We start from the raw sequence: 15986 nt of genomic DNA on the forward strand, positions 1-15986 counted from the left end.
GTCGCCCCCATAGTATTGGTGATTTGCTGATGATAAACAAAATAAAATGGAACGCTGAAACAACTTTTATGTACATGTTGTGCACATAGCAGATACCTGATTCATTCCAGCTCATATCTGCTCGTCGGCCGGGTATTTTCCAACTCGAAAAGACTTGGTGGCCTGTTATTCCGTCCGTGTCTCTGGTCATGATTGTGCACGTCGCCAGACGTCGTGTCCAAAACTTCCATCCCCTTTCCTTCCATGACACTTGGACTGCGTTCCTCCATCCACGGTGGCTTTCTAGTGGGCGATAGTCCGCTCAATTCCTCAATCTGCATATGGTACAAGTCTTGGCTGGTCAGGGTCGTATCAGTGCCGGACAGTTCTAGAGCTGAAGACCCAAAGAATGCTGGTCTGCCATGAAGCTGAGGATTACCCCGGCCGGATGATGCCGTTCGCAATGGGGGAGGCCTCAACGGATTCGCACGCGGATTGATAGACATGGCGCTGTCCTCGGGCAGACGCGGGAGTCGGGGCTCGCTCAGGTGACTGCTTGCCACGCTCTGAGAGAACGGGTGGCCCTTCTCTCGTAGGGAGTGTCTCCGACGCCAGTGGCCCAGTGTCTCCACGCTGAACGTGTCGAGGATCTCGGACGCGAGGCCATCCTTGGATGCTGCGGCTGTCCCACTTCCGTACGGCATGTTCCGCGCCATCCTCCTTGCCCTGCGGCGGCGCAGGCAGATGAAAGCGATGAAGGCGATGACTGCAAGAAAGACGGTTACAGTTGGGACCACGGCAGCGGCGATCAGCGGGCCAGCGAGGTGATCAGTTTCACTTGACTCTTCTTTTGAGCCTCCCGTAGACGTTGGTGTTGCCTCAGCAGTCGCAGTCACCCCTTCAGGTGTTATTGGTGCCTATCCAGGATTTCCTGTCAGTAAGTGAACCAGTCCGTGTGGGATCAGAGACACGTACAGCGGTAGCCAGAGCTGGCAGGTTTGTTGCCGAAAACGTAGGGTCATCAATAGTCAACTCTTCTCTCGTGATGAACCATGCCTGGTTGACGTCGCCATTCCCAAGATCCGGGTTCGGTCCGGGTGTGGCCAGGTAGGGCTGCTTGGTGTCGTTGTAAACACTCATGGCCATGCTTGATCCCACGCCGCCGAACCAGTTCGGCATAATCGTCCATGTCGTGCGGTTGTTTGCCACATCAACGTGTTGTGTGAGACCCCACGTCTGGTTGTAATCCGTTGTGAAATTCCTCAGGAATGGTGCGTAGTCCCCTCTGTCGTTGATGACAGCGTCCATCTTCTTTTTCGCCCCCAGCCAGGAGCTCGCGAACCAGTAGTGCCCCGGATCATCTGAGTTCTCCAGAATCTGATAGATCTGTCCCGTGTACAGTCCTGACGGTGCCATGACCAGCTTGCCATCGGGAATCTCCTTGGAAGCGTCGACATCGAGAGAAAACTCGCCGCCCAGCGCGAGGTTCGTCAGTCGATAGTACTCGTTTGGGTCAAAGACCCCAGTGGCTTGCGCCGCCATGTCGACTATCTTGGGACATTCAGCGTTGAATTGAATGCGAGTCGGCCAGGTGAGATGAGGGAGAAGCCATCCTCATGAGACCCCACTCATGAACGGGACGGGTGGGCAGCGGGCTCATTTTGACCGTCTTCATTAAGGTTTACCATTAATCCGTGCCATCCTCCCGCTACTTCAGGGACATTGCGTGGTAAAGTTTGTTGCCAGAGCCCCTGCTCCGAGGCAATGAAACATACGAGGTGAGAGCCAAGAACCTACAAGCCCACCCCTTGCATCCTGTACCGACGGTAGATGAAGAAACTTTATGACCTGCATCTAGCAATGGACAGTTCTGTCTGTGTGCACTCCTTTGAATGCTTCTTTTGCCGTGAACAACTACCAGCACCTGCATGGCTACTACCATGCCACGGATGTTCCATGACAGAGGAAGAGCAACAAAACCAGAGCCATCAGTGTAATGTGTACGAGTGAATGTTTGTGGCCCAGCGTAGGAAGCATTACATCAATACGGCCGGCCATCCGGAATAACCGGGATGATGCTGGATCCACACGCTCGTCACGGGCGTCTGTTCCCAACGGGCACTGTGACACCCGTCTTTCAGTGGGCCAATCGAATTCGGAGAATTTATCCGGTGGGCGTTATCTGATTTTCCAGCGCAGATCGCCTCCCTTTCTGTGCCAAGCCAAGCTTGCTCTCATGACAGATTAGCGCACGCGATGGTGGTCACCGTCGGCGTTTCACTAACCTTCGGCCGAGGACTTGAAGCCGCTGCTGGCTCTCCTGGGCTTTACTCCGCGCCTACCGACGATACCAAGACAAATATGCAACGGTCTAGACTAGATATTCGCATGCTGGCCAATGACTGGACGCGTTGAAGCCTGATGACTTCGGAGCCCCCGGGGCTCCCGCATGTTGTTCATCTACACGACAAGGCGGCCCAGAATGATTGTCATTCAGTCTACAACGTAAGGTTCACTGAGAAATCACCACTTCTTTTGACCACAGCGGAAAGCGAGACCGAACAACGCCCTTGGTTCAAGATCTGACTGGACACCGGCCGTTCGACCGAGTGGCTTGCCCTCATGTAACAATTTTGCATTGGCCTTTACGCAAGAGGCCTCACGCCAGCAACAAGGTTCCAAACAAATCTGCACCGCTCGTTCCAATCACTATGCCCAGGCAGGTAGGTGGGCAGACCACACCCAGTACGAACCACGGTGCGCTTGTGGGCGGAGCCCGGAACGGTGGGGGGCCATGGCAAATCTTAACTCGGTGGCTCCCAGCGTTCGTCCTAATCTTTCTTGGGTCCCATGCACGTAATGTGTGATGGTTGAGGAAGCCAAAAAGTCAAACTCCGACCTGCGCGGGCCTGAGCGAGACAACACACACACACACGCGCACACACACACACACACACCACCATCATCAACAAAGAAGGTTGGAGATTACCCGTGGCACAATCGAGGATTACCCGCGGACGGCATTCCCCAGCCTCCAGCACGCACATAATCGAGCCTAGGCGAACTGTATGCTCAAGTTCGTATAGAAAGACGTTCTGGTCCAATCGTTCAGGTTTCGTGAAGATCGGGAGTGTCCAGGGACGGACCCAAAATCTCTCCGGTGATCAGCGGCCCCTTCCGCAGACACGGATTTAGGTACACTGGACGAAGCGCTTGCCAGCCAGCCTTGTATTTCCGCGGCGTCATCCGGGATTGAGATCATCTGTCATTGAAGAAGGGCAGTTTGTTTGCGGGGCCAATCAGTCAGCCAGGAAGAATGTCATGATGATTGAATCTATGCAAGTGGCACAGCTGAGACGACAGCAATTCATAAATGCTCATTCTGCTACTAGATCGTATCAATCCAAGGTTTCACTATCCTGAATCAAACCCACTAATAGCGCGCTTCAAAAGCTGTAGAGATCGCACCGTTGTCAGTACCTGGCAACATTCGCGCGATGTCAGTACAAGTGGAACGTGTCAACGAGAACTGTCTCCACAATTCCACAACACCCCGGTGCCCACTGTTACCCGTGCCGTGCCTTGCAAGGGGTCTCCAGTTGGACGAGGCTGACATGATCCGGAGTTCGAAATGCCAACGAAGGCACAAGGCATGGAACCACCACCCCCTTGGGTAGCAACTGAGAATCCCACGTTCTGACCTCGGCTCCGAGAGCTGCCACCGAGTTGCCTCTGATCGGCCGCCGGTACTCCCGAACGTTCCAGGCCAAAGCGATAGCAAGAACGCCGAGGAACAGCCTGGAAAAAAAGCCGACAATTGGGAGGAGGGCCATGGAATCCCTTGCGCTCGAGAGGCTAGGGGTATTGTCGTCATTCACACCGCAGATAAAGTGAGCAAGTTGAACTCTCTCGCCCCCAGAGCCGTCGGGCGCCAGCACGTTTCAGCGCCGACGCGTCAAGGATCAGGCCGGCATAGGGGCGACCCCTGTAGTCTAGCACGGGGTGCGGCACTCGGTGTCGTCGGATCGCCCCTTCCTGCGATCGGGTGAACAGCGTCCTGGCGACCCCATTTGACCTTGGTGCCGGCAGAGGGAGCGAGCTTGTCAAGTATGATCGTATTCGGCACATGCAGCCGCCTGCGGGCGGGTAGACTAGGCTACCCAGCAAGGAGTCTGCCGCCAAATTGTTCTTCCTGGCGAGTTCCACCATGTATGCGCTGGCGGTGCTGAGGGCGTCGGGCGAAGGTGCCAAGTGTTCCCGCGCCAATCTACTGCGTAGCAGCCCTCGACTACGAGGCGGGCGCACATCTTTGCCTGGGCCTTCGTCCAGCCATGCAGGGGTGACCTCTCGTGGCGTGCCCAGAGCTCGGACCTGCCTTATGCTGGTCAGGAGATTCGCTTGGCAGGCAGCAAGACCACGGCATTTCTGAGCCTCCTGGATCTAGTGTACAGTATCTGCCTTTCTCGGCCGAGTCGCTCAGCCATTGCACAGCCTTTCATCTACAGAATCATGCTCGCCATTAACCAGGGAGATTGCCGTTCATGGCAGCCGGTGGTTTTCAGCAAATACCCCTGAATGTTGCTGTGGGTTGGGCCAAAAGAGCCGCTCGGCTGTTGCCCACGTGGCTTGGCTACTGACTGTGCAACAATGTCACGGTTGCAATACAGAACAGCATGGTGTGGGCAAGAGGCCATTAGGCCAGGGCGACAGGGCGGGCCTTCGGTCAGGCACTGCAATCCGGACAGCGCGGAAGACCCCGGCGACTTGTCTGCGGCGGCCAAACTTTTGCTATGGAGGAATGTGAGCGCGTCTCGTTCATACAGTTGACACCGCTCGGTGATCAACTCCCCTGCTATAGATCCTATAATCGTAGGTTTATATGATGCATCGTCGGTTCGCGGCCTTTCTTTTCCTTCGAGAAAAGACTTTCGACAAACGAATCTTCCCTTCCTTGAGGCAACCCCACGGCCTGCTCCCGGTGGCAGGTCCACAAATTCGGGCCTTTTTCTCCAGCCGTTTGTGAACGACAAGCTTGGCTGTGAGAGGTCAGGGCCACTCTCGGGGATTCGGTACAGCCCGTGAGAGGCGTCCCCAGTGCCTCTTGGGAGGGTGATCTGCCGACTCGTGGCTGAATCTCGAGTGGTCCTTGGCCCCCGCCGGCTTCTTGACCAAGACCACAAGTGAACGGTGATTCGCGATTATATCACATGCCAACATCCTCCCACCCCTGTCCCATGTCGATTGATCGCGTCAACAAGAATTCCCTTCGCTACGCTCCGAAAACTACGCCGTCGCGTGATTGCTACCTGGTGCGAATCCGGCCACTGTGCCCCAATGCGTTCATTAGTCCAATTTCAAAGGTCTATTAGCAGGTTACCATAGGCTGGAAAATGGCTAGGTCTAAGTGCAGAGTGAAAATACTCCAGCGAGCTTTCCGCAACGGCATCCTCCACTAGCGGGCATGGGAAATCAAGGGACACAATATCTGCAATTATGCTTTTGTCTAGACTGATCTCAATATCTAAGACGATCTGGTGATCCTATTAAGGATATCTACTGGAAATAAATCCTTCAAGTGGAGGAGGTTACTATGTCAGGCAGGATGCTCTATTAGGCAACGGCATTTGGTTGAATTAGCCTTCTATCCGAAATTGTACAATCTGTTTGTACGCCTCAAACAGTGAGTAATAATACCTTCATCAATTACTCTCTCAGCTTGTGATAGGCTGTAGGCATATGACGAGTCCCTATATTCGACCACGAGCAGGTGGCAAAATGCTCGCTTGAGCCGCGAAAGCGTCAAGGAGGTCCTGAGTGTCCTAGGCAGTCAAGAGGTCAAGAGAACCTGCATGTGAGACGTGGTCTTCCCTTTTTTAGCCTCGAAATCATACCAGAATTCACTCAGTGGAGTTGGCAAGTGGCGCTGGGAAAGACTTGAGCATTCAAGAAGCATGGTCTGGGGCTCGCCGGCCTGCTGGACTCAGGCTTTCCGCCTGTACCATGTTCGACAAGATTTTGCTAGACGTGAGAGTCGAACGAATCTTCAGCCGTGGCCATGGATGTGGCAGCGCAGAGTAGTCCATGGGGTAGGAAGCAAAAGAATATTCTACGCAGCGAGCTATTATGAGGTTTCCTGCCAAGCATCGTGGAGCGAGCACAAGACTCTAAGCAGCCTTCTCACGTCGTGGCAAACAAGGCCACGAAATAGTAATCACCGCCTTCCAGCAAATCATCACCATTCTTGCCGATCACAGACCATTTGCTTGCAAGAAGCCAACCATGTGCGCAAAGCTGTCCGGTCCGCTCTTGTGGGCCGCGATAGAATGCCCGGCACCCGCGGCAATGTACGTCCGGCATCCACTTGACGCCGCCGGGTAGAAAACGGCCAGAACGGCCGCGTTTTGATCCGTGGGGTAGAGACAGTTTCCACCACAGAAGACAAGATCGTTCTCCCCATTGACAACGTCGACCGGCCCGGCGAACTGCGCCGACGGGGCGATGGTGCCGCCCAGCGTGAGCAGGATGCCCAGCGTGTTCGTCTGCTTGTCCGCGACCTGCCTCTCAAACGCGTTCTGGTCAAAGTTGGGGTACCGGTAGAAGGCGAACTGTATGCCGACTGCCGACTGCTGCGTCAGGTATCCGGCGGGCAGGTTCCTGAGTTTGGGGGACGGATCCGTGTTTGCGTTGATGAAATTGAAGGCCGCCATGGAGAGTGCAACGGATGCCGCGCTGGTGCTGGTCCCGGAGAGGATCACGGCATCGAAATCCTGGGGGTATCTCGTGGTGATGGCCTGGGTCAGTGTGCTCCCTGCACTGTGTCCGACACCAACGACCCTGTCGAAGTCGAACCCGCCCAGTTTCGCGCCACGAAGCAGCTCGACCAGCCTATGCGTCACGGCCACCTGCGATGCTGCCTGCACGACCTGGATGGGGTCCGGATGGTCCGAGTTCCCCACGCCCAGCTGGTCGTAGGAAAGCGTCGCGTAACCTGCTGCCGCCGCGACGTCGACGTAGCTATAGCCCGGCGCAATGTCCCAGTAGGTGTGGTCCAGAGTCGCGCCGTGCGTCAACAGCTGAACCGTCTTCACCCTGCCCGCCTTTGCGGGATCGCTAGGCAGGCAGAGCTTGCAGAAGATGCTGTAGGAGCCTGATATGACACTGGGGCCGCCAGAAACTGCGTCCATGGCGAAGGTCGAGTCAACCTGGTTCAACTCGACGAATGACTCTGTCACGCGCGCCTGGTTCTGAGGCGCCGTGTAGAGGATGTTGGTACCGGTCGCGTTGATGGGCACCAAGATGTTACCAGAGACGCAAGTTGAATCGCCCCCAGTGGAGTTTCCGATGATCCAGCTCGAGAAGCCATCGGTGTTCAAGATGGGCATCTGTCCGGCGGGGGTGACGGCGGAGAACTGGCCCAGAAGGAATGAGAGGGGGGCGAAAGCAGAGAAATTCATCATGACGAGGAGATACAAGTGTCTTGGACTTGATCAAAATTGGGAGAGCCAGTCTCCTGCCGCGAAATATATCAAATTGAGTTCTGTAGCAGCTTTTCCGCGTTGCCCATTTCGATTGACGTTGAAAAGCTTCAATGGGATCATAGTTATACTCCGTGACAAGCAGTCAGCGGTAAGCTGCTTTAAGCATGGCGTGAAGTAAATCAGCAAATCCTTCCGCCCCAATCTATAGACTCATTTGCAGCTTATTGCCCAATGATAACCACGAAAAATGACGAATTAACGACCAACAGCCCTCATTTAAGCCAACATCCTTCACTGGAGTCAACAACTTTCGCTTAACCTGCCATATTTTTTTTTCTGGTTGCCTTCATTACTGTAGCTGTTCTTCTCAACTGGAAGTAAGACAGCTGCCGGGCTGCGTGCACACTTATCTTGACCTGTACTTTGGTATAGCCTGGCTACACAAAGCACCTCGCCCCCGCCCGGTGTCTCTGCCACTGAATCTGAGGCCATTCATAAACAATTTTCATCATAGAGTCTTGAGGGGGGGGGGGGACACCGAGGAGCTCAACGTTATTAGGCGTTTAGTTGCAAATGGATCGTCGACCATGTTGAGCACCCACGGATCCGTCGGGTCAACTTTGAAGGAAGGAACAGGACACTGGGAAAGGACTGACACGAAGGCCAAAAGGCTATCATTATACCTCGAGAATTTCTCAGAACTGACAGTATTTTTCCACGGCTTTGAACACACCACTATTGAAACACATTCAATGTACGGCCTGTAAAATGCGGCTTGTGAGAAGAAGACCATTCAAGAGGGTGGGGTTAGCTGAGTGAGTTCTCAGGGCTCCGCAGGGATTTTTCCGGCTATCGAAATTTGTTCACGTTATGGTAAACCTCAACCTAGACTGTCTCAAACCAGTGGTCGTATCTGCACGGGAGAATCCCACGGCTATCGCCCTCTCTTCCTTCTCGAGCAGATAAGCTTGCCTCTTCGATGTGATTGGCTGCGGCACTAGTAGCTGCGGGAACGACGTCGATGACGATGGTTACTTCCCGGGCGCTGATTCATGCTGGCTTCAACCCCTCTGTGCGTCTACATCGAAGCTTTGCTAGCTAGGCCGCGGATTTGAGGTTTGTGCGTTTTCCTCTAGTAGCTGCTATTGGCTCACTGGGCTGTGTTAGTTGAGCAGGCGACCCCAGCCTTGGACTCTGCCAGTGGTGGCCGCCGTGCACCCTGGCAAAAGCCCTGTCCGACACCATGTCTCTTCCTCAAGAATTTGACCTCGTTATTACGAACGGTGTATGCGTCACTGCCGCCGATGTAGCGCCATTGGATATTGGAATCAAAGGCGGAAAGACTGTCCTCCTTGCCCCTTCAGGCTCGCTCGCTAAAGCCAATGCGTCGAAGCTCATCGATGCCGAGGGTGGATATGTCATGGTCAGCTGGCCTGCACTCTCTCTCGTCTCTCTCCAGGTCATAGAGAAACCTAGCTGACTATATCTCATAGCCCGGGAGCGTCGACTGCCACGTCCATCTCCAAGAGCCGAGCATGTTCGGGAAGGGCAGCTCAGCGGACTCCTACGAGTCTGGATCGCGGTCAGCCATTGCCGGAGGGTGCACCACCCTCGTTTCGTTCGCTCCTCTACAGAAGGAAGCTGAGTCGCCGTTGGAGGCTATAAACGCCACGCACGGCCTGGCCACAGGAAATTGCTACTGCGACTACGGCTTCCACCTTTTGATGGGAAATGCAGGCCCCAAGGCTCTAGAGGAGATGAAGCTGTTGCGACAACATGGAGTCACCTCGGTCAAGATCTATATGACATACCAGGCTCTTCAGCTCCGAGATGGGGAGATCTTGTCCGTGCTACTGGCAGCGAGGGAAAACAAGATCCTCACCATGATCCACGCGGAAAATGGGGACGTCCTAGACTGGCTCACGGACAAACTGGAGGCCGCGAAGCTGTTCGCACCGAGGTACCACTCCAACTCTCGCCCGCCGATCCTAGAGTCGGAAGCCACCAACCGCGCCATCGCGCTGGCGGGCCTCATCGCCCAGACCCCGATCCTGCTCGTTCACGTCAGCGACCCAGCGGCAGCGCTCCGGATCCGCGAGGCTCAGACCCACGGCCAGCCCGTCTTCGCGGAGACGTGCCCGCAGTACCTCTTTCTCACGCGCGACGACCTGGCCAAGCCCGGCTTCGAAGGCGCAAAGTGCGTCTGCTCGCCTCCCCCGCGCAGTGCCGAGGACCAGAACGCGATCTGGACGGGCCTGCGCAACGGCACCTTCTCCATCCTCAGCTCTGACCACTGTCCCTTCCGGTATGATGACGCGCAGACGGGGAAGAAGACGTGCGTGACGGATGAGCACCCCGTGGGGAGGTTCAAGTACATCCCCAACGGCCTTCCTGGGATCGAGACGAGAATGCCGCTGGCGTTTTCTGCCAACAGGATTGAGTTGACAAAGTTCGTGGAGGTCACGTCTACCAATGCGGCCAAGATGTACGGGCTGTACCCGCAGAAGGGCTCGATCATCCCTGGTGTGTCGGATGCGGATCTGGTGATATGGTATCCGGATGCAAAGCGACCCAACATCACGCTGAAGAACGAAATGTTACACCACGATGTGGACTACTCCCCATATGAGGGGAGAGTAGTTGCCAACTGGCCGAGATACACGATCCTGCGCGGTGAAGTTGTCTGGGACCGGGACCACGGTGGCATATTGGGGAACAAGGGATACGGACAGTTCATCAAGCGCGAGGCTAGTTCGCTGAGCGGTGTGTGGGAGGCGGTGGATCAGCATGGTCCGTTCAACCTCGAGGCATTGTGATGTATCCACCATCATCGATGTCAGCCATAGTCCTGATCGGGTATATCGGATCGCGCTGTCATTAGACACTTGCATTTTCAATTCACCAAGTCCACTGCATAGTCTTTTGGTTATACCGTGTAAACTCCGGCGCACGTTTCCACGTCCTTGCCTCGGGCAGAGACAATCAAAATGATGCTTCTGTCCAAAGTTCCCTCCTGTTTTACTTTTTTCAGGTACTTTGGCAGATTACCATCATCATGCTCCAATCGTTGCCTGCCTGCAGCTGCAGGGGGGACCTGGAAGGGGACAACAAGCAATGTGTTTGTCTTGCATTTCTCCAAGCGTTCATGCAGCTGGGCCCTTTGCGCCACCCATGAGCATCATGAAAGCCGAGTAACTAAGCTCTTCTTTCCAACACAAGAGGGAAAGTGAGCAAAGTCCTTCACCGTTCCCATTCAGTTCTCTTAAAAATAGAGCTAACATTTCCGTAAGTTCCAGAACAACTCAACTCTAAAAGGAACCAAGCACCATCAGCGCTTACTCTTTAGGAGTTAGCCTGTAAGGTTAAGGCTTGGCAGGGCCCACCGTACCACTTAAGAAACGTTGAAGTTAGCAGTTGTGCGTCCCGACTCCCGAGAACTCCGTGCCGTTCCTGCGCCACCGGTGGCATCCTTTTGCGGGGATTTACATGTCTTCTGGAAGCTAATGCGGCCTTGATTGGGTCCAAGACAAGCACCCCAGCACCCCGCCCTTACATCAGAAGTGATACGAGGAAGGCCAGGAGGGTAAAAGGAAGCACGCCCTCGTATTTGGGGTACGGTAGCAAACAATCATGTTGCATCACTACCGTCCCCACACCTCGAACGGGCATGGCCGGCGACCGTGGGCGTGACCTCGGGACACGACATTTGGAACCTTACGTTGGATTCTATACGAAGATCGCCCCAGAAGACACGCGCAAGTGACGATGAGGCGCATTCTTGACTCCTCCCGCCAAGATGACGTCCATTCCAGGAATCGGCTGTTCCGCTCCGCTTAATAGAGGTCATATGTCAACTATATAAGCCGAGCAGCCAGTTCATGTTCTCCGTGACCATGTTTGTTTGGACCACACACACGCTCGCTCAACTTCCTCTCCAAGTATCCAGACACCCGACAAGCCCCGACCAAAACCGCACCGCAAAAATGAAGTTCTTCGCTACCATCATGGGCGCTGCCCTCGTCGCCACCAGCGTCTCTGCTCAGCAAGCTGTTGTCAAGAACAACTGTGCCGCTCCCATCTACGTCCAGTCGTTCCCCTACGACGGCAGCGCGACCGGCCCTCTCACCACCGTCCAACCCGGCCAGTCCTTCTCGGAGGACTTCCGCAAGTCCGGCTCGGTTAGTCCCTTTCCCTCAAATCCCATGATGTTGCGAAAAGCAAAAAGCTAATCCAGAATGTGTAGACCGTCAAGGTCGCCAAGACCAAGACCCTGACCAGCCCCCTGTTCTTCGGCTACTCGTTCTCGACCAACCCAGACTACGCCTACTGTATGTCATCATAACCTCCCTGTTCTGTCGCTACCCAAGCTAACATTCCTGTCCAGACGAGCTGAGCACAGAGTGGGGCAACCCCTTCGCCGACCAGCGCAACATCCTGACCCCCGGCGACGGCTGCGAGCTCTTCAACTGCGCCGCCGGCCAGGCCGGCTGCTACAGCACGCCCGCCATGAAGAAAGTGTACGGCTGCCCACAGCCTGTCAACCTGGACGCTACCATCTGTGCTTAAGTTCCCAGACCGAGGCGGGAAGACCATCTCCTTGGATGGCAGATGTTTTGACCGCCAGGTCGTACCTCCTTGTCGGTGTCAAGCAGGAGACCAGGAGGAGGATAAGCTAGGAGAAGGAGTGAGGTTGAGGCCATAGGCCGGCCGTCAACGCAGCGGAGGTCCTAATTCAACTTAATATTCATAGCATCTTGCAAGATACCAGCAATGAGAAAGAAATAATTATATCACGTACTACTGATCAACTTCAAGCGCACTGTACCGATTACTACCGTGCAACTGTCAATTGTCTTGTAATAAAAATCTCAGGTTTTCACTAAGACTATATCTTCAAATTCAGCACTCTGGCTTGCTTTCGTATTGCACAATAGTCAGCCTGACCATCCCTATTGCACTATAGTTATCCTGATCATCCATAAAGATCACACTATCCCTCGACAAGCAAAGCTCACATCATGGGCGGAACTCACGCAAGTTTCCATCACCATACTGAAAAAGATCGCGAACTTTCCTCCTGCTCGTCCAATTCCTCGTGACAAAGCGCATCGACCGAGCCTAGCTCACTAAGACGGGCATCAAGCTCGGAAGCCCTCTCGATAAGATCCCGGTTCACGACGCTTCCACCCGTTCCGGACCCACGTGTAGATCCAGTTCGTCATGCAGCCGACGGCGTACCGCGAGTCCGACCTGATGTTGACCTCAAGCCTGGGGTATCCCTCCAGCTGGTCGTGTCGCCCGAGGGCCCACTCCAGGGCCAGGGTGGTGGCGGTGATCTCGGCCCCGCTGGATGGTCGGGGCTGTGTAGCCGTCGTCCAGCCGGCAGGTCTTGAGACCTGCATCGCTTTCCACAGTCGACTTCGAGACAGCAGGCCGCGGCCCCGATCGCCTCGGGCCGGCCGTTTCCGCGGCAGCCGCCGTCGACTTTGAAATCCATACGATGAACCATCTTTGAGACTTCGGAAAGATTGCAGCAGTTAAAGGCGATCCCTGTGGTGAGGTCGGTAAGGGGGGTTGCCGAGGTCAAGGCGAGCGCTCAGGGGCATGTCTATCGGCCATGGATGACCCCGGGACTTGAACTTTGGAGGCATGGCGCTCATTTACAGCACACTTGTCAACGCAATGCACGGGCTGTGAGTCTAGCGTGGTATCTACGACGTGAGATTTAGGGCAGTGCCTGAAAATACAATCCAAGATCGTGTCTATCTCTGTCATTAGATGCTTGGGCCCTAACGTTTCCCAGTCTGTATGTGTGTTCTACCTGTAGGTGAGTCGCCAATAGGGAATAATTTGCAATGTACTCTCACGGCAGTTCAATATCATAGGTGTATGTGTTGAGTACGGGTCAGTTGGGTGTGGGTGTTGGATGTGCGAACTCTTTCGTGGTTTAGAGGTGGCGATGTACCGCTGTAAAGGACTGTCGTGGTTGGCGGCTTGTAGCAGCCGTCCAACCCAAATTACTCTCATGTTCTTTTTGTGCTCAACCTCTGGCAGAGCCAAGTGTCTGCAAACACACATGGTCCTCTCCCAAACACGCAGGCGATATTCCATCCCCGCTGAATAAAGAGGCACTTCTTTGACCTCGGGCGGAGCGGCCAACCCTCGATGCTATGTGTGTAGCAGCCAACAGACGGCCACGAATGCCGCAGAGAAGAATTTGTCTTGCTTACAAGCTGATGGCGTCAATGAGCCTGCGGTCCATTGAGATCCAGAAGAAGACCTGTGCTGGCTAACATGATTTTCCGTGAAGCCGAGGATCGTGTCTTCATTTTCCCTCCGATGGCCGGATCGATGCATGCTCAGAACGGCGGCAGTGGTCCTTCGGCGCTGACTAGTTCCATGAGATTGACTTGATGTGTTGATCGGCCACCACCCCCCTCTCCTTGTGAAGACCAAAACTGCGACGAGTTTCGTAGGTCAGAATTTCGCAATATCCTCCTTGCCGGCCATTGCGCCCAAGACACGGCGCGAGAGTATACCCTCACCAGAGACGGCCAAAACGGGAGAATGGGTAGGTATACGTAAACACGCCAGCTCATTGCTCATGCCCCATCAGTTTGTCCCAGAGGAGGGTCCGCAGGAAATTTCGTTGGCCGGCCAAGGGACTCATCTGCGCCGCAAGACACACTGATTGCCGACTGGAATCATCCATCGATGCGCAACGGCAACCGGGAACACAGCCTGGCCTGTGTTGGGAATGGCGCGAGTACAGCGCGAGCTGCAGTGCAGTCTCTGACGAATGCACGACCTGAGTGCCAGGGACCGATACATCGCCAGGGGGAAAATATGACGAGGTGGATAACTGTTCCATATGCCTCTTGAGCCTGCAGGAGATTCCGAAGACGGCGTTCACTGCTCGCCTAGTTCTCGGGATTGGAAACGGATGAGGTGCGCCCCACTCGAGTCCCTCTCTGAGGCGCTTGAAGTGTCCTTCCTGAAACTCTTCGATGAGTCTGTGTCTCTCACAAGCTTGAATCAAGGACCAGAAGACGGGGCTTTCAATATCTGAGCCTAAAAGACGAGCTATATCAGGCCCAGGCACGTGATGGAGGTTGCCGAAATTCGGAACGTCCAACAAACCAAGAACTTCCATGAAGATTCCTGGGTCAAGGCTGTTTTGGATGACTCTGATCAGGATCTCCTCACGCCAGCCCAAGAAGTACTGGAAAATCGTTGGACTGGCATTAATGGCCGCGAAGAGGTCTTCAGTGCAGGTCATCTGAGACAGAATCATCTGAAGAATCTCGGTAGGTAGTGCCTCCAGTGGTGCGCGTGGATCGTGTGAAGCCATGGGAGACGTTGAAAAAGGGCTTAATGTTTATCGGGCATGGTTATTAAATGCAGGCCGTAGAGGCGCAATGGATAGTTTGGTTGTGACTATAGATGCCACGTATTAATGATCAGTGGTTTCGGTCGGCGGAGAAGATTTATAAAGATATGGAGAGTGCTCATAGGACTTTAACAACCAGATCGATTTTAATATTCATAACAAACCTTAGTGGCTGCACTACGAACTGGCGGGAATATTTTGTTGGGGCCAAACACATATCGGCGCTTTTAGGGTTGAATTAGACTATGACCTTTTGATGCCGAGTATCTTTAGCAACGCAACTAATTCCACGTATTCCAGAACGCGTGCGTAGAAACTAACAATCATCGCTCATTAGGGCTCTCTAGTGCACAATAGCAGCATCACGCGGTCAGCTGGCAGGTCAATTGGGCATGTGAAAGGAACACGGAGATTCGCACCTGCAAAAACGGAGGGTGCACCGATACATCACTCACGCTATAACTCAGGCATAATTCACACACACCCACACCCAATAAACCCACACAACCAATACCCACACACCTAACACCCGAACACCTAGCACCCATACACCTAACACCTACACACTTAGATGGGTGAACTGTGTTATGGGTGTTGGTGAGGGTGTTGGACATGTGAATTCTGACGTGGTTGAGTGCTGGCGACGTACCGGTGTATCCTCCCTTTTTGCAGGTGCGAATCTCTGGTTCCTTTGAAACTTAGGGTTTCCTGAACACTGTTTTCCCCGAAGTTATCTGCTGTATGCCTTGGAAGGGTGTTCGATTGATATGGCCAGCTTCCTCAAAGACCGGATAATGATCCTTTTGCGCAACGAAATCGACCGGCGCAACAACGACCTGTCAATGGGGAGTAGTAATGCATCTACAACTATATACGACGCCAAAATTCCACTTCCTGATACCATGGGATACGATCTATTTGTGTGAACCCGTGTCGCTGTTCAAATCGGTACTTACGCCAATTCCACCGCCAAATGTCCAGCTGATTCAGATATGAATGCAAGAAATAGGAACCTCCAAATTCAAATCAATTTCAAAATAAACGGCAATCTATAAACTCAACCTCATCAACCGAGGAATTGAGACTGCGAGGCCGTGGTCAACTGTCTAGGTCTGGCAATTCATACAAGCATCGTTGGA

The 15986-nt window shown here is 54.1% G+C and overlaps 5 protein-coding genes across 5 annotated transcripts; 2 read left to right on the plus strand and 3 right to left on the minus strand.

Annotated features, from left to right (window-relative positions):
• Positions 1-101: 101 nt before the first annotated feature.
• Positions 102-1521, minus strand: INS49_003304 (uncharacterized protein; the record flags this gene model as incomplete). The annotated part of the gene is made up of 2 exons (XM_043164099.1): positions 102-896; positions 955-1521. 2 exons carry the CDS (start codon positions 1519-1521, stop codon positions 102-104), a joined length of 1362 nt encoding a protein of 453 aa, XP_043018864.1.
• Positions 1522-6227: 4706 nt separating this feature from the next.
• Positions 6228-7436, minus strand: INS49_003305 (uncharacterized protein; the record flags this gene model as incomplete). Its single annotated transcript, XM_043164100.1, has 1 exon — positions 6228-7436. The coding sequence occupies one exon, from the start codon at positions 7434-7436 to the stop codon at positions 6228-6230; it is 1209 nt and encodes a 402-aa protein (XP_043018865.1).
• A 1264-nt stretch (positions 7437-8700) lies between these two features.
• Positions 8701-10273, plus strand: INS49_003306 (uncharacterized protein; the record flags this gene model as incomplete). Its single annotated transcript, XM_043164101.1, has 2 exons — positions 8701-8880; positions 8951-10273. The coding sequence occupies 2 exons, from the start codon at positions 8701-8703 to the stop codon at positions 10271-10273; spliced, it is 1503 nt and encodes a 500-aa protein (XP_043018866.1).
• A 1167-nt stretch (positions 10274-11440) lies between these two features.
• Positions 11441-12023, plus strand: INS49_003307 (uncharacterized protein; the record flags this gene model as incomplete). Its single annotated transcript, XM_043164102.1, has 3 exons — positions 11441-11635; positions 11701-11785; positions 11842-12023. 3 exons carry the CDS (start codon positions 11441-11443, stop codon positions 12021-12023), a joined length of 462 nt encoding a protein of 153 aa, XP_043018867.1.
• A 572-nt stretch (positions 12024-12595) lies between these two features.
• On the minus strand, positions 12596-14808 carry INS49_003308 (uncharacterized protein; the record flags this gene model as incomplete). The annotated part of the gene is made up of 3 exons (XM_043164103.1): positions 12596-12817; positions 12877-13007; positions 14484-14808. 3 exons carry the CDS (start codon positions 14806-14808, stop codon positions 12596-12598), a joined length of 678 nt encoding a protein of 225 aa, XP_043018868.1.
• Between the last annotated feature and the right edge of the window lie 1178 nt (positions 14809-15986).

The sequence above is a fragment of the Diaporthe citri genome (assembly GCF_014595645.1).
Source record: "Diaporthe citri strain NFHF-8-4 chromosome Unknown scaffold_10, whole genome shotgun sequence".
NCBI lineage: Eukaryota > Fungi > Ascomycota > Sordariomycetes > Diaporthales > Diaporthaceae > Diaporthe > Diaporthe citri.